Source organism: Alosa alosa, chromosome 24 (genome assembly GCF_017589495.1).
Source record: "Alosa alosa isolate M-15738 ecotype Scorff River chromosome 24, AALO_Geno_1.1, whole genome shotgun sequence".
NCBI classification, from domain to species: Eukaryota; Metazoa; Chordata; class Actinopteri; order Clupeiformes; family Clupeidae; genus Alosa; species Alosa alosa.
Window position 1 is genome coordinate 5,292,601 of NC_063212.1, and position 17,228 is coordinate 5,309,828.

General features: G+C 44.3%; 1 protein-coding gene across 1 annotated transcript in view; it reads right to left on the minus strand.

The window, feature by feature from the left end:
- The window catches only part of arrb2b (arrestin, beta 2b), a 47,158-nt gene that overhangs the window by 4,833 nt on the left and 25,097 nt on the right, over positions 1-17,228 (minus strand). The window contains exons 2-11 of the mRNA XM_048235903.1: positions 14,877-14,907; positions 13,759-13,819; positions 11,694-11,738; positions 10,847-11,043; positions 10,408-10,467; positions 10,219-10,286; positions 9,809-9,944; positions 5,010-5,094; positions 3,985-4,057; positions 924-1,061 (exon numbers count right to left, since the gene is read on the minus strand). Coding sequence (XP_048091860.1) covers positions 924-1,061; positions 3,985-4,057; positions 5,010-5,094; positions 9,809-9,944; positions 10,219-10,286; positions 10,408-10,467; positions 10,847-11,043; positions 11,694-11,738; positions 13,759-13,819; positions 14,877-14,907 — 894 coding nt within the window. The remainder of the gene's footprint in view (positions 1-923; positions 1,062-3,984; positions 4,058-5,009; positions 5,095-9,808; positions 9,945-10,218; positions 10,287-10,407; positions 10,468-10,846; positions 11,044-11,693; positions 11,739-13,758; positions 13,820-14,876; positions 14,908-17,228) is intronic.

Below are 17,228 nucleotides of genomic sequence, written 5' to 3' on the forward strand. Positions count from 1 at the left end.
ACCCCACAATAAAACTCAGGAGACAAAAAGTAGTTTCACTCCAGTGCCTGAGCAGCGGCTGCTGAACTTTGCTATCTTTGGTTTGAGTCTGTAGCGAAAGCACGCCTGGCCCGACACACACACAAAAATTCTTCCATAAAATTCTCATCTGGAGGCCATGTGAGGGGAGAAAAAACCAAAATGAAAACAGGTGAACCAGTGGGTACGTAAACTTTGGCTGAGGACCCCCACCATTCCTCAGATAACAATCAGATGGGGCCACGTAACTGGCAGGTGTGTGAACGCACGACGGACAGGCCTGAGAAACAGTGAGTCCCGGTCTGTCGGGGATTAACTCTGTGTCTACTTCGTTTCTCGGAGTCTTTACACAAGGCTTTCCTTTCGCTAAGGAGCTCTTGCGGCTGGAAGCCCTCAGCTAAATCCTCTCAAAACAAGCTCTCCATCTCGGCCTGCCAGCCCTAAGAGCGCTAATCTGCAAAGGAATCAGGCTCGAGTAGAGTGGACCTGAAGGCTCCCTGCTAGTCCAGTGTTACTGCAAGCCTGGGAATGAAGCAAAGAGGGAAATGCCTTCTACCACGTTCCACGCTGTTCATAAAGACCCCTCCCCAGTAGCCAAGAGAATACCACATCATACACTACACTACACTACAATACAATACAATAATTAAAACATTAGCAATCGACCCAGAAACACTAAGGACCAGATTCCTCGCACATGGATTAAGCCTAGTCCTAGACTAAAAGAAAATGTCAATGGAAATGAAAAGATTTTAGTCCAGGACTAAGCTTAATCCATATATGGGAAACTGGCCCTAGAAGGAAACATCTTTCCCTCGCACACATTTACGCACACACACACGCACACGCACACACACGCACACACAGGTCCCCGTGTTTGGGATGCTGCGGGGCGCTGCACTCACATGGTGCTGGAGGCCAGGTTGGTGTCCTCGTGCTTGAGCTTGCCGTCCAGCGCCAGGCCTCTCTTCTCCCGGTTATTGGTCAGCGTGGGGGTGAGTGTGTACACCTTACAGAAAGTGGAGCTCGGGGACACCTGGTCACTGAGTCAGGGCAAGGGGAAAGAGAAGGTGGAGAGAAGAAGGAGGGGGGAAAGAAAGGAGAGAAATAAACCACACCTTTCACATTCAATCTGCACCTGGGCTGGTTGCATAAGCACCCCACATCTGAGACTGTGCTGAAGTCAGCTGAGCAAAACACTGTGCAGTCTGTAAGCACTCAGTGCATGTGGTATGTGTGTGTCAGAGAGAGAGAGAGAGATAGAAGAGAAGAGTCATCACAAAACGTTTCCCCCCCAATTGTGTTGGCAAAACAGCAAGCCTCGGTCATGAGCAATATACTAATGACTATTCTCTGCTATGATCAAGTAACAGAGGGGTGTGCAGCAGGGCCGACTCATTGCAGCGGAAACTGGCAGACTCTTCCAGAGCTCACAGAGACCACAGGGAAAAGCTACTGCTGTGGGTGCCAGCCAGACAGTAATCGGGAGCAGCACTTTTTTTTTTAATCATAATGCATCACAGACATTCATAAATAATACACTGAGCAAATCTATCACAGGGGGACAGAAAGAATCGCTGTTTTATGGAAAATACCATCCTGACCCATGAGGTACAAACAATGACCTTCTAAGTCTGCTTGGCACGGTGTCTGTCCAGGCTGCTGACGGTGTCACTTGGCCTTTTCACCTGCATCTAGCCATGGAGGAGCTAATCTAATCACAACACTCTCCCTCCAGATGGTGTCTGGGACTGAATGGTCAGCCTCATGTGAAGGAGACTTGAACTCTTTTTATTGCAAGCTACCTCTAATAAATATTTGATTATGAATAATTACATTTTTAAAAGAGAATTGGTTAATTTGACCTTTTCATAGATTTATTTTAATACAGAATTTAGTATATAGTATTATTATTATTATCATCATCATTATTATTATTATTATAGCAAGAATTTGGATCCAAAAGAGCACTTTGAGAGAAGAGGAAAGGTGGAGAGAGGAAAGGGGGAGAGACACTTGTGTGTGAGCGGGGTTGTGATGACAGGAAGAAGTATGGAGGACAAACAGGACAAGATCACAGCAATGTGCCTTTTGTCAAGAGGCAGTATATTCACTCTGTGTGTGTGTGTGTGTGTGTGTGTGTGTGTGTGTGTGTGTGTGTGTGTGTGTGTGTGTGTGTGTGTGTGTACCCAAGAAGAGTACTGAGAGGATCTCTGGGAACAGGGAGAGGCCTGTGAGAGGACCAGAGAGAGCAATGAGGAGCAACAGAGCCCATATTGTAAGAGTAGGTTTACACGGTCTCGGGTTTAACGAGAGGTGAGCCCAGAGAAACCCAAACCTAAGATGGACAGACAGACAGACGCAGGATGATTCATAACAAGCAGTTATTTGTGACAGGGGAAGACATGGGAGGAGAAAGCGGTCCTAGATGCACAGCAGAGTTGTTGCGTTTCAATAACAGGGTTGCAGATATTTATATCTGCTTTCAATGCTGGGTTTGTGATGGTGTTAAGAGAATGAGTGAAATTGCAATACCTTGGGCTTTAGGTTCAAAATTGTAAAAATAGAGTATAGAGTAAAAGTATAGTATCATATCAGTGTGTTGGTCCTGGTACATTGTGTTATAATATCAGTATGTTGGTCCTGATACATTGTGTTATAATGGTTTTACAAGTAGGAGAGAACCCCTCACAGGAAGGAAAATCCTCTCACTGAAGGACTGAATAAAGGTGGCTTGGGGAACTGTGGGGAACTGGACATGTACTCTGGCACATTCACAATGAGAAGGAGAGCAATGTGAAAAGCTTGGGGAGTTCTTGGGGCCGGTTGGTCCACAGGGCAAAACTGGGGGAGAAGCAGCCATCAGTAGGGGCGCAGGTGGCCCCTCAGGTTGAGCAGGGAAATCAGGGTTGATGTTGGGGTGGGGTGACAGTTGGGGACGCGGGTCCTTGCCTTGGTTTTGGGCCATACTCACCGGCAGGACAGTCGGCTCACAGACTTGTTGTAGGTGTCGCAGGAGTGCAGCACCACGTCTGTCACCTGCAGCACTGAGAGAGAACACCCACATTGTGACGTCACAATGGAGAGCGGGGCCAGCGCTGGAGCTCCCACCCAATGGGAGAGCAGTGAGGTAGAATACCTATGTAGCATCACACAGGGAAAGCAAGGCCCCCTTGCTCAAGAATGAGCCTCATGTAGCCGTGTTACGTCAAAAAGGGGAGGCTACAGACCAATGGGAGTGCAGCAGGAGGGGAGTGATGATTGCATTACCATTGTCCAATAGCAGATCCACAAAAAGCAATTGTAAAACATGACATCACTTTCAAAAGCTGCTGTACTCCCCAATAAAAATTGGTGCTAAAAGTGGCTAAAAAAAATGGAATACTCATAATGGCACAGGATTGGCTAGCAGAGAATTGGCTGGTATCTAAATGGACGAACAGCAAACCTGCCAGGGGTGCTGAGGGGAGAGAACCGATTGGCTGTGACAGTCCGCCCTTCAGTGGAGTCAGACTGCAAAGCTCTGAGGGAACCAACGGAGACACGTGCCTAGTCTGGACGATATGAAGCTAAGACCTTCTCAGAGATCTCTACGGCCACTCCTGAAGCTTTCTGTGAGGCTTTTGGGGAGTGGGGGGGGGGGGTTGGGATGGGGTTGCAATCACTCAGGGGACTCTCATCTCTCACAGGGAAAGAGAAAATGGAGGGAATTAGACTGGATTTGAAAGAATGAGGGATGAGTGAGGTGTGAGGATGGAGAGAACGGGTGAAAGAGAGAAGGATATACCAATACAGACCCATGGCGTGTGGAGAGAAGGGAATGTTTATGCAGTCAGTGAGAATATGGAAGAAAGTGAGGGACAGGTCAGAGAGACTGAGAGAGAGGTGGAGAAGATGGATGGATGGATGGATGGATGAGGTATGAGTGGAGTGGAGGAGTGCAGGAGTAGACGGAGGGGTACTCACTCAGCCTCCACCTGTGCCACGGGGCATTTGTACTGTGCGGTGCTAAACAGACAGATGTCAGCATACTGCCGCACTGTGGGAGAGAGCAGGCAACAACACGGAGTAGGGTTACAGGGGCAGGACACACACACACACACACACACACACCTTCACAACACACACACACACACACACACACACACACACACACCTTCACAACAACACACACACAAAGACACACCTTCACAACACACACGTAACCATATCAAAGCCAACACTTTCACGACACTCAAACACATTTGCAACAAAATCACTACAATGCCCAAATAAATTAAAAGCATACTCATACAGCAATAGACATCAACTGGCACAAATCTAAACACAATACACAAATTCAAGGATTTATTATACAATATGATCACACACATACACAACCATTCACACACACACACACACACACAAGGGGAAGAGTACACAGAGCAACTTAGCAGCATTGGCTCATACGATCAGTATGTAAACATTTGCAAGGTACACAAACCCTTCCTCTCTAACTGTCCCCTCCAACACACACACGCACACACACAGTACAACACACACACACACAGTACAACACACTGTACCAACACACAGTAACAACACACTCTGGACATCCACAGATATCAACATGCCCCTGGTTTTATCTAAATGCAGGACAAGGCCACGGATGATGGGGGGGGAGACACACACACACACACACACACACACACACAAGGTGGAGAGAAGGGATTTTACAGATGGACACGTCAGCCATAGGAAAGTAAACAGACAAATAGATAAGACAGACAAATACATCAACAGATCCTTACGGAGACAGACTGACACATTTAGATGGATTACAGATAAACAGGTAGGAAAGTAAACAAAAAGAGAAGACAGACAAATACAGAGAGACAGAGACAGAGACACATTTAGATGGATTACAGATAAACAGGAGAGAGAGAGAGAGAGAGAGAGAGAGAGAGAGAGAGAGAGAGAAGGACACCAGAGAAGGGAGAGAAAGGTCCTACCTGAGATTTTGATCCGTTTGACGGTCTTGGTGGAGTTGTTGGTGACGTGGACGTTCACGCTAATGGGTTCACCATGGTAGTAGATCTGAGAGATGAGCCAAGGGATAGGGAGAGAGTTGATAGAGTGAGAGATGTAGCACTTGTGAAGATTTTAATACTAGTTCATCACTGCCACCTCAACATCACTGCCCCCTTAACACATAATGCATGAGAACATCTGATTAGATCCACATGAATTACATCGTCAGATTAAAACACAACCAAAACGATAATTTTATCCTCAGTCAAAACATGAATTTCTTACATGAAAAGACTCTGGTTCATATTTTAAAAGCTACTTGTCTTCCTTCCCAACCTCACACAACAATCTGCCAGCCCTCTAAATTGTAAGAAAACTCACAATATCATTGATCAATTTGTATTTGCATTAGGGTTGGGACAACACGTCGACGTAATCGATGACGTTGACGCAAAATATGAGCGTCGATTCGTCAAGCACAACATGCTGCTAAATATTTTTAATTGGACACCTTCAGTGTTTTCCATACGTTGACTAATCTGTGGCTGGGCACCACGAAATCAAAACCGGCCAACACACATTGATGTTCTATGTTGTAGGCCTACTGTTTAAATTAAAGATAAGATAAAATAATTTCATTGAGCTGCACTTTTTACTCACACAGCCTTTCTCGCCCCGCCCGCTCTCTCTCGTAACGAGCCCGCTGCTCCTCCTCTGCATGCGCATTTAACATTTAACTTTACATCTTGACGACAAACTTTTAAAAGAGATTGACAATATGCTCTTCAATTTTTTATGGAAAAATAGGACTCATTATTTAAAGAAAGTTGTTATGAATTCATATGAAAACGGAGGACTTAATTTTTTGGATTTTTGTACCCTGAATAATACGTTTAAGCTGAATTGGCTGAAACAATTTTTTAGAAATCCCTCCTCTATATGGAATATCATTCCGCAACATTTGCCATCTCAAATGGGTGGTTTAAGTTTTTTCCTGGTTTGTAACTATAACATTGATAAAGTCCCTGTGAAATTATCTGCTTTCCATCGTCAGGCTTTCCTAGCATGGTCTCTCATCTACAAACACAATTTTTCTCCTCACAGCTATTACTTATGGAATAACAAGGACATTCTATACAAGCATAAATCTCTCTTCCTAAAACATTGGTTTGATAATAATATAATATAATATGGGTAGATCAGTTATTTAATAGAGAAGGTATCCTTTTTTCCTATAAAGACTTTCTTTCAGAATATGGTATCCCTGTGACACCAGGGGACTATGCCAAAGTATTTGGTGCCATACCTTCCGGAGTCTGTATGCTTTTTAAAGCACAACCAAGAGTAGATCCTGTGCGAATGTCCTTGTTATCTCCATCACGTATGTCTGTAGGTAAAATATTTTTCTCTGGTAACAACAGATGTATAAGAGCTCTTCTTCAGAGAGAGGTTACCTCAATACCATATGTAATTGCTTTCTGGTCTAATTTTGTGGATGATGTTGCATAGAAGAAAGTCTGGCTCCTACCGAACAAGGTTAAAGAAGTGTCCTTTAAGATTATTCATAGAGTTTACCTGACTAAAGTATATATTGAAAAAAGATTAAAAAAAGATATAGATGTGAATTGCAGCTTCTGTGGAAGATGTCCTGAAACTATGGTACACTTGTTCTGGGAACGCCCCATTGTTAAAGAGTTCTGGCGTGATCTGTGCCTTTTTATAGTGAATAACATTGACAAAAACTTTGAATTATTCTGGAAAAATGTGCTATTTGGTCTTGCAGTTGAAGAACGTAACTCGAACAGCCGATTTTTAAATGATCTGCTAATTATTATGGCAAAGTTTTATATTCACAAAAATAAAATCCTAGGGAAAACACCGTGCTTCATTGCTTTCAGAAACGAGTTTAAACAATACATATGTTCAATTAGATTTTCTACGAAAGCAAAAGCTTTTAAAACTATTACTGTTTTTAATGTTTTTAATTAGATATTTACCCCCTGGCAATAGGTTTTACTGTGTATTTTGCATGTTTCGTATGTATGAATGTTATGTTATGTTATTGAATATACATGTTAAACAGTATATGAAGTGATGGATTGCTATAACATGTAACGTGTATTTTTGCAATAATAAAAAAAAAACGATTGCTATTAAAATTTAGCATCATTGACCATGCTGCAAAATTTGTTCAAAACTGCTGCATTAAAAGTTAAAAGTAAACTCTGCTAAGGTCTTGTCACAACATAGTACATTGAGGGAGACTAAACTAAGTTGTTGGGTGATTCTCCAACTATGGTACTTTTTCTGTCCTTGACATATATATATATATATATATATATATATATATATAAAAAAACATTTCCACTTTTTTATTTTTTTCACACTTACTACATATTTAGGGGAACCTATATATATAAAAAAATCATTGTTCAATTATGTTGTTTTTTATAAAATAGAACACATTTTATATGCGTTTTTTTACTATTTTGCCTCTGTCCCTAGGCCAGACTTTGGGTCTTCGACCTTATCCCACTTAAAATCTAATGCTGATATAATTTTAAATTCAAACAGAAAGTATGCATTATAACCCAATTCATTCAAATCTACTATTTGCTTTTATATTTCTTTTCAATTTGGCATATTTTAAACATGTTAAACACTTGTCCCTTGGATTCACAGTCATTTCCACACCTCTGCATAAAATGCAATCCCAGGCTCAGTATTCTAGATTTGTATACTCAGTAACCATAGCAACTGACACTCCAGAGGGATCCACATGGCTGAATGAAAGAATGATCCCAGCAGAGGTTAATACATAGGAGATATATCAAGGTAAATATGAGAAATACTGTGAGTATGTTTATTATACGTCATTTCTGAACCGCTCATAATTTATTCCGATGGGAAAAATTCTGGATTTTTACAATTTCATTAGGTGTAATTTGAGATGATTTAATGCTAACTCTAAAACTAACACTCAGGCTAGTCAAACATGAGATATTAGAGGGAAAGTGGGAAAATGTCATTTCCACGACCGTCTTTTCCACATCTGTCTCCATGGTAGTGATAAAGACAGGTTGGCTTGGTTTTTTTTTTCGGTTGTGGAAATGACCATTGCTTTTGCGATGTCTAGATGAATGTCAAAAAATACATATTATTCCATAAAAATCAGCACAGCCAACTTCAGGGCAGGTATCTAGGCATACTGGGGAAACAAATTATGCCAGTCATATTTTAATTAAAAATGTTTCCTTTTCTGAAAATGTCCAGGTCCAAAAAGTACCATAGTTGGAGAATCACCCTGTTACAGTATGCAATCAAGCAGTATCTCAAAGCTAACGTTAGAATACTGTTTGGATCAAGTTTAGCTTACTTGCAGCTGCTTGTATTCGTTACTCGTGCAGGGCTCATTTTATTGACAGAATGTTTGCAAAATCCCGATGTAAATGGAAAAGTGTTTTCCAAGACTCAAAAGTGCTTGTCCAAAGGAGAAGAACGAACCGTTATTTGAACTAACTACGTTATGAATTGCATCCACACATCAGCAGTCTTTTAACTGTGTTAATGTTAATTGCATTTTAACGTCTTAAAATGACAGGCACTCAATTAGACATACACTACTGAGCTTTATTGAATGCTACCTCTGACTAAGAATGCATTACTTTGCACTTGTATAGTCTTTTATTTTGCAATCTTAAGAGCAATAAACATATATTGCAATGTTAAAGAATTAATTTTTTTCATTCAGATATGTAAATAAACATGTATAAGTTGCTATTAGTGAATTAATGGGGAGATGTCGATAATCGAATCAAAATCGAATCGGACTGAAAAAATGAATCATTAGATTAATCGATGCATCGAAAAAATAATCGCTAGATTAATCGTTTAAAAAAAGAATCGTTTATCCCAGCCCTAATTTGCATATTTTTACTTGCCCTGCCACCATGCCCCTAAACACCTCCACAGCACAGTTGATCCAAGACTCGGTGAATGAGTATTCACCTTCTACATACAACCACTGAGAAAACATCCCCCTTTCCCAACTTCCCTCACCAGCCTCTCAAGAACTCACAAAGCCCCCAACCTCTCCCCATTCAAATAAATGAGACATTGTTTTTTTTTTTACTCCCTGAGAAATGACATTCCCTCTTAACAGGTGGATTCAGGTGTTCAGGTGTCTGTTCCTGGCTATAGCCCGTGAACGAGGTGTCAGGAGACGTATAACGAGGACAGAGAGAGAAAAAGAGGATAGAGACAGAAAAAGAGGATAGAGAGAGAGAGAGAGAGAGAGAAGAAAGAGAGAGAGAGATGCGAGTTGGCACAAAGAGCCTTTCTAGTCCAGAGTGCTTGTTCACGTTGGTCATGATTTCATGTGTGGCTCCCGCCTGATCTCACCTCACATGCCCCTCATATCCACTCCCCCCAGCGCCTACTCAACCACTTACAGCACAGCTGGAAGAGGTGTATGTGTGTGTGTGTATGTGTGTGTGTGTGTGAAAAGAGAATGTGTGTGTATCAGTGTGTGTGTTGGAAAGAGAGAATGTGAGTGTCTTTAATCATTACAAATCTGCCGTACTCTTACAGACTCTCTCATCTGTAACAGTGATGGAGGGCAACTGGTGCCCTTTATAGGACAGACTGACTGGTGGTGTGTGTGTGTGTGTGTGTGTGCGCGCGCGCAAGTATGACTGTCTGTGTGAGCATCAGCATGAGTATGTATGCAAGTGTGTGTGAGCAAGAAAGATGTGTGTGTGTGTGTGTGAGAGAGTTGTACCTCTTTGTCCAGCGAGGCCTCCAGGTGTAGGGACCGGTCAGACATGAGGAAGCTGCGGGTGGTCTCCACCATGGGCTGGGGGCCTGGCTTCTCTGGAGCATACTGCACCTTACGAATCACCAACCGCACAGAGTTCCACACACACACACACACACACACACACACACACAGGCACAGTTACACACAATGGCATTCTGGATTTCAAGGTAGAAATCATCAGGTCACAAAAAGTAACAACACTTTGTTACACACACACACACACACACACACACACACACACACACACACACACACACACATGTTAAAACATAACATAAACACTCACAAATGGTTATGCACACACACACACACACACACACACACACACAGACTCTGGTCAGTCTGTACAGAGGTTTAGGATGGCGCCATACCGTTTGTGGATTTTCTCATCCACTGACTTGGCACAGAAAGCTCTGACCTCAAAGTCCACTCCACACGCCTGCAGACACACAGATAGAGTAGAGGCATCTATACAAGGCATCCTGAACAAACTGGGCTTTTGTTGTTGTTGATGTTGCTTATTGCATGATTTGGCTTCGCATGTGTAACTATTTTCATACCTTGCCTGTATCTTCTGGTCCAGGTTGTAGGGTCACTGAGCAAGGTAGGTTCTGAGGAATCTGAAGGGGAAGTATAAAAACAATGAAAACACACACACAGACGCGTGCGCGCACACACACACACACCCTACATCACAGACTTGTCCTGTGCACAATAGGTGTTAACTGATGCTAACCTTGCTCTAACGGCCAACAGTGAAGAGGAAGCAACAATGTGGTGGATGTGAGCAAATGCTGTTTGTGTGTTTGTGTGTGTGTTGGACTCACAGTGAAAGGGGTATATTTGCCAGTTGTTTTGCATGTGTGTGGGTGTGTGATGTATGCATGTCTGTGTTGGACTGTGTATTTGCCAGTTGCTTTGTTTGTGTGTGTGCGTGCGTGTGCGTGCGTGTGCGTGCGTGCGTGTGCGTGCGTGTGCGCGTGCGTGCGTGGGACTCACGGTGAAGTTGAAGGGGTGTGCATGCTGACCCAGCTTCTTGAGTAGCCGCTCCTGCAGCCGGCTGAGGGGCTTGCGCTCCTCTGGCAGCGGGGGGAAGGCCTGGAAGGTGGAGATGTAGAGATCCTTCCGGAAGGACAGGCCTAGCACGTCCAGATCCTCCCGGCCGTACCGGAACGCACACGTTAGGGTCACAAACACTGAGAGAGGGAGAGAGAGGTTTTTAAACTTCTTCATTCATCAACCATCACCACCAATTTAAGTTACATTCATATTGTGAGATAAAGATAGATAGAGTGACTTTTAAATCCCTTTATTTAGAGCAGTAATTGAAAACTCTTTAAAAAGCCATTGGAAAAAATCAGTCTATCTAACCAGTTGAAGAAAAGCCTTCCAAAAAGTCATTAATGGAAATGACCCACTCCTTCACACACCCTTTCTCACTGAACTGAGCCAAGTTCTCCATTTGCTGGGAGAGCATGCACTCCATCGCTATCCTTGTCCCCACTAGATTTGTAATGTGCATATCATATCAATATCTTGGCTTCCATTTTTAATTTGCTTCATGACATTTCGCAATGGGCAGCTTGGCCTGCCCTACCAAGAATCTGGAGAGAGAGTGCAACGAGAGAGAGAGAACGACAGTGATGAAGGAAAACTGGAGACGAGGGTAGAGACTGACGTCAGAGACCAAAACAAGAGTTTACAAAGTTCCAATTCGATTACACTTGATGAGAGGGAGTAAAGAGGCTGTCCACTATGTCCAGAGTTGTTTAGTCGTTCCACCCAGTCAGACTAACAAATCGTCTAGTCAAATGTGCCCAGGCAGATGGGGCCACTTCTGACGTACCTTTTCTGTCTTTAAGGTATTCAGGGTCAACCAAGAGCACTCCATCTGCAGAAGAGTGGAAAAACACATGTATAAAACACTCACAACACACACACACACACACACACACACACACACACAAAAGGCAAGCTATTCTGTAAGAAATATGAGAGGAATATTTCAACAAGAGATGTCTGAGAAAGACCTTAGCAAATAGTTTTAGTGGACTATGACATATTATTAAGTTGTATTTCATGTGTTGATGTTCATGTGTTGATGTCATCCTTAAAAAAGTGTGTGTGTGTGTGTCATTAGGTCACCCATGGACACACAGCAAGAAAGAAAGAAAGAGAGAGAGAGAGAGAAAGGAAGGATAAAGAAAGAGATAAAGATAGATCGATAGACTTCAAGTCATGTATTATGTACACTATGTAATGTTTTGGTGTTCCTTTCCCTTCACCTAATTTAGCATGGCTGCCTCACTCTAAAAGGGTTCCTGGTGGACAGGCCAGAACTAAAGGCTCACATTTTTCATACGGGGCACTTCACTGTTGCATCACTGACATCTCTTCCTGATAAACACACACACTTCCCTGTGGGGAAGTGAAGGGAAACACCCCCACCCACCGTCTCTCACACACACACACACACACACACACACACACACACACACACACACAGGTGGTGGGACCCAGTGCACACCCCAGAAACAGCTACCACATCTAATAACATAGGGCCTTCAAATCACACAACACAACATTACCGCTACGTCCTTATCGTGTGAACACCTTCCGCCTGCTTACAAGAGGGATGTTCCAAGTCTAATGCAGCTAAATCTGTAGCTGTTTGTATATTTAATCATTTGTCTTTGTCAAATCAGTGATATTCCAACAAAAGAGTGTGTAGATTCTATTGTGTAAGTGCACTGAGAGGCTCCTCCTCAAGTTATTGAAACAGAAAGAAACACTAGGCTACTAAACATTTACGATAGGAGAAGCCTAATGGTGAAAATGTTTTGGCTTCCCATTTCCAGATCTTTAACGCTTTCGTGGTTAAATAGCACCTCAGGATGAGGGTGTTCAGGGAGTCTCTGAGGCACTCTGGAGTATGCGTGCCTTTGAGACTCATTAGCCTCGTACACAACTCCCTAAAATGTCTTTCTGGCTGGTGACTTTGACAAGGGCACAACGGTGCAAGCTAAGCTGTTCTAGCATTCACCAACAGACAGCCTCTAAAATTCTGATTGGTGCTACCATGACAAAGGCAGTGGAAAGCTAGCTTCTGATTGGTGTTGCAGAGGTAAGCCATCAATTGATTGGTTGATTGCCAGACAGAAATCTACTGTAAACTGGTGCATCCGTTTCACCCTGGATGTTTTGTTTACTACTCCAAAAACAACCTTCTGACACTTCAGTCAGATTGAACAGAGCAACTACTGTTAACCCTCAACAGATTTTCTGTCAAATTGTAGCTCGATTATTATTCCTCAATTGTAAGCCACTTGAAATGAAAAAGTCGGCCAAATGAATACTAGTACAATACATGTAAATGTAAGCTGGCATGTGACTAGCTATTGACCTAGTTACTGAAAAAGGAGGAGTCGGACACAAAAGCAGCTCAAGTCTTAGTTTTAGCACAGTCCTTTTAGGCAAGTCCCTCCACTCGGTGGCCATATTGCAACATTTTTTGGGCACTTATCGGGCATTTATTTCGGCAGAAAATCACAGGCTTCACAACACCAATCTTATTTCAGCGGCGAGATCACAACACATGATTGGCACGATGTCTTCACAACACACCACATGCTTGGATCAATGTATTCACAACACAACACATGCTTGGCTCGTCGACGGTTTTAGGCCCCAGCTGTGGCGCAACTGGCTGGGGCACCTGCACCGTACGCCGGTGACCCGGGTTCGATTCCCGCCCCGTGGTCCTTTCCGGATCCCACCCCTGCTCTCTCTCCCACTCGCTTCCTGTCACTCTCCACTGTCACTATCATTAAAGTCATAAAAAGGCCAAAAAAATATACTTTTAAGAAAGTCTCTGGTTTTAGTGTTAGTTGGGAGTTCTATCCACTACTCACCCACAGGGTCCACATGGTCGAGATGGTCCACGAAATCCCTCTTCCCCAAATATACTGTGAGCTGGAGAGAGACAGGACCAAATGGGGGCTTAGTCAATGGTATCTGGTCAGTGTACACTCATCAGGGCACACTCAATTGAACACTGTTACAGAGGAAGCTATCTTTCCCCAGAGAGAGATAACATAAGTAAACACACATACAATCACCTGACACACACACACACCACATGCATCACATAACACATGAGTCTACATATATATACACACATATATAGATATATACACACACACACACACACACACACACACACACACACACAGATCAAACAGCCCCCGGCATGACAGACTAACCCAGAGTCGCTCCGTTCCCTTCCTGAACACAGTCCTGCCAATCGGAGTGACATCACAAAAAACATCCTCAACACTCACTGTTCCGTCCATTTCACACACACACACACACACACACAGACAGACAGTGCAGAGAGACGAGAGAAGAGAAGCGAAGAGAAGACCAGAGGGATGGGCAGACAGAGAGGAGATGAGGGAAAGATGAAAGTATGGAGAGACCAAGGGCTGAGAGAGGGAGAGAGCTGGAGAGGAAATGGCAGTGAGGAGAGGAACAAAGCAGCGTCTCTACTGGAGACAGGAGCCAAGAGGCAGCTGAGGAGCACAAACTGCAGGAAGGCGTGTATGAGAGGGGGGAAGGTGGGAGAGATTGCCTTGGGAACTGATGTCTGATGGCAGCCTGCAAGGGATATGAGAGGAGGGGAGGGGAGGTGCAAAAATAATACACTATGGAGAGAGAGAGAGAGAGAGAGAGAGAGAGAGAGAGAGAGAGAATTGAGGCCAACCCAGAGGAAGATGACAATCCTTTGGGAGGACATGAGGAACTCCTATTCCTCTCCCACACTCTGTATTTCTTATACTCCCTCTTTCTTTCTCTCACACACACACACACACACACACACACACACACACACACACACACACACACACACACACACACACACACACACACACACACACACACACACACACACACACACACACACACACACACACACAGATATCTGATGCACCAGAGGGAGTGGATTTAATTGGTATTTTGCATTTCCTACCTTGCAGTTAGGGCTGGACTTCTTGAAGACTCTGCAAAAAGAAGAGAAACAGACAGTCAGACAGACAGACAGGCAGAGCGACACAGCATTATCCCAAACTCCCATCACATCAGCCTGGAGTTCTTCTTTAAACTTTATCCATCCCCCATGAATCAGCGAAGCATTTCATCACCCGCTCACCACAAGCTAAGTGAGACCTAAATAAAGTCTTTCGAAACGCTACATGGCCCTGACTCACGACCACAATGTCCTGAACAACACACACACATACACACAGGAATGGAGAAGTACAAAGGCCCATTCCCTATGTGTGGGCTTGAATTCCCCTTAGTGCCAGAACTAGTGATGTATTTGAGCTGTCGCTCTCCAATGTGCTCAAAGCACACAGCATGTTGTTTGTGTTTATTTACTGGGTTTTGAGCCACCACGAGGTTGAAATGGGTGCCATTGTCGCATTGGAGGTGCTCTTGACATGTCCATTCAGTTGGTCAGCGGTTCTCCATCAACCTCCTGACCTCACCGCATACTTGTGCCGCATGTTTCTGATGGGTCCAGTGATTCCCTGCTGTGCACCTTGCCAATCCCCCCCACAGGACACACAGAAGTGCACCAGGGGGGCTTCAGCAGAGGGACTGAGAAGTCCCTCACCACCCCCATGGACTTGAGCACAGCATGTGAGTTAGGCGGGGATCACATTAGCCAGCGGCAAGCGGCAGCGGCAAACGTAACGCAACGCTCAGACCATAATATGTTTTGTCTCGTTCCTAAGCAACACCAACGGTTTGTCAATTGAATGCGCTCGCGTTGCGCTTTGAAAGTTGGAACAAGTTCAACGCTCAGCTTGCTCAACACTAGCGTTACGCCAGCGTTGCCACCGTTCCGCTGCCGAACCATAGGGAACAATAGGAAACCTGCCGCTTGCTAATGTGATCCCCGCCTAAATGGCTTGGTGGCTACAGGTGACACAGCGTCTGTCTGCGAGGAGACTTGGGCCCCCTGGTGGTGAGGCTATGGTAGCACACAGCCTGGGAGTCAGCTGGCGTGTGGATACGGCTGTCAACTCAGGTTAGGCGTGAAGGGGGTCCGGGAGGGGGGGGGTCTACACACACCATTGAGCTGAAGAGATGTGACAATAGGTGAGAGAGACTGATGGGCAGGGGGGCAAAATAGAAAGAAATCGGGCGAATCAGACACAGAGAGAGTATGAGACAGAGGGAGAGATGGAGAACAGCAGAGAGGAGGAGAGAAAGTAGGAGAAGAAGAGAAGGAGAAAGAGAGCAGAAGGGAAGAGGGAATGGTGAATAGGTAAAAAGAGAGAGAGAGAGAGAATAGAGAAAGAGAGAGAAATAAATAGACAGAGACAAATGGTGGGGGGTGGGGAGAAGGCTGAGGGTACAATACAATTCCCTAAATGGGATAAACACAGCGTGACAGACTGAGGGAAGAAGAGACGAAATAGCATGGCACATTTGTGTGTGTGTGTGTGTGTGTGTGTGTGTGTGTGTGCATCACTATAAACAAGACGAATGAGACGGAGACGATAAACAAGGCGCTGTTGACAAATGCCTCATTTCAATCTGAAAGGACAAAAAAAGTGGCACTCGTGCACCAGACCCAGACAAAGAGGAGGGGAGAGAAAGAGAGAAGACATGAACACAGAGAGATGGCAGGAGAACGAGGGAGAGAGAGAGCATCCAGATGAAGAGTGGGAAAAAAAAAGGACAGAGGGAAGTGGAGGAGGGCAAAAAAAAAATGGGGGCTGAGGAAAGAAGGCGGGAAATGGGGGTGAAGAGAAAGAACAGGAGGAGGGGAAAAAGGAGAGAGAGAAAACAGGCCTCAGCACTAACTAACAATGCAGGGCCATCAGCAGCAGCAGAGTCAGCAGCTAGGAGAGCAAGATCACAGGAAGATGGAAAAAAAACACAAAAATACCCCCCTCTTATCCACACACACTCTCTTTCTCTCTCACACACACACACACACACACTTGCGCACAAGCATCTGTCTGAGTGTCTATGCGTACGTGCGTGTGTGTGTGTGTGTGTGTGTGTGTGTGTGTGTGTGTGTGTGTGATGTTTAAAAAGCCACAGACCATGGTGGGTGGGAGAGTTCCTCTTCACATTCATGTCATAAAATATAAAAATGACAAACACTCACTCTCTCCCTTCCTTCCTCTCTCTCTTTCTCTCTCTCTCTCTCTCTCGGTCACTCTAATCTCATTTTAGGGACACTTGGACTCTCAAAGCGGCCGTGTTCTGCCCGACCCTCCCTACTCCCCACTGACCAGATTTTGCCTCTTGAGCAGAGGGACACAGGACACGGAGAGGTGACGCTAATGGCTAATCACTAAAC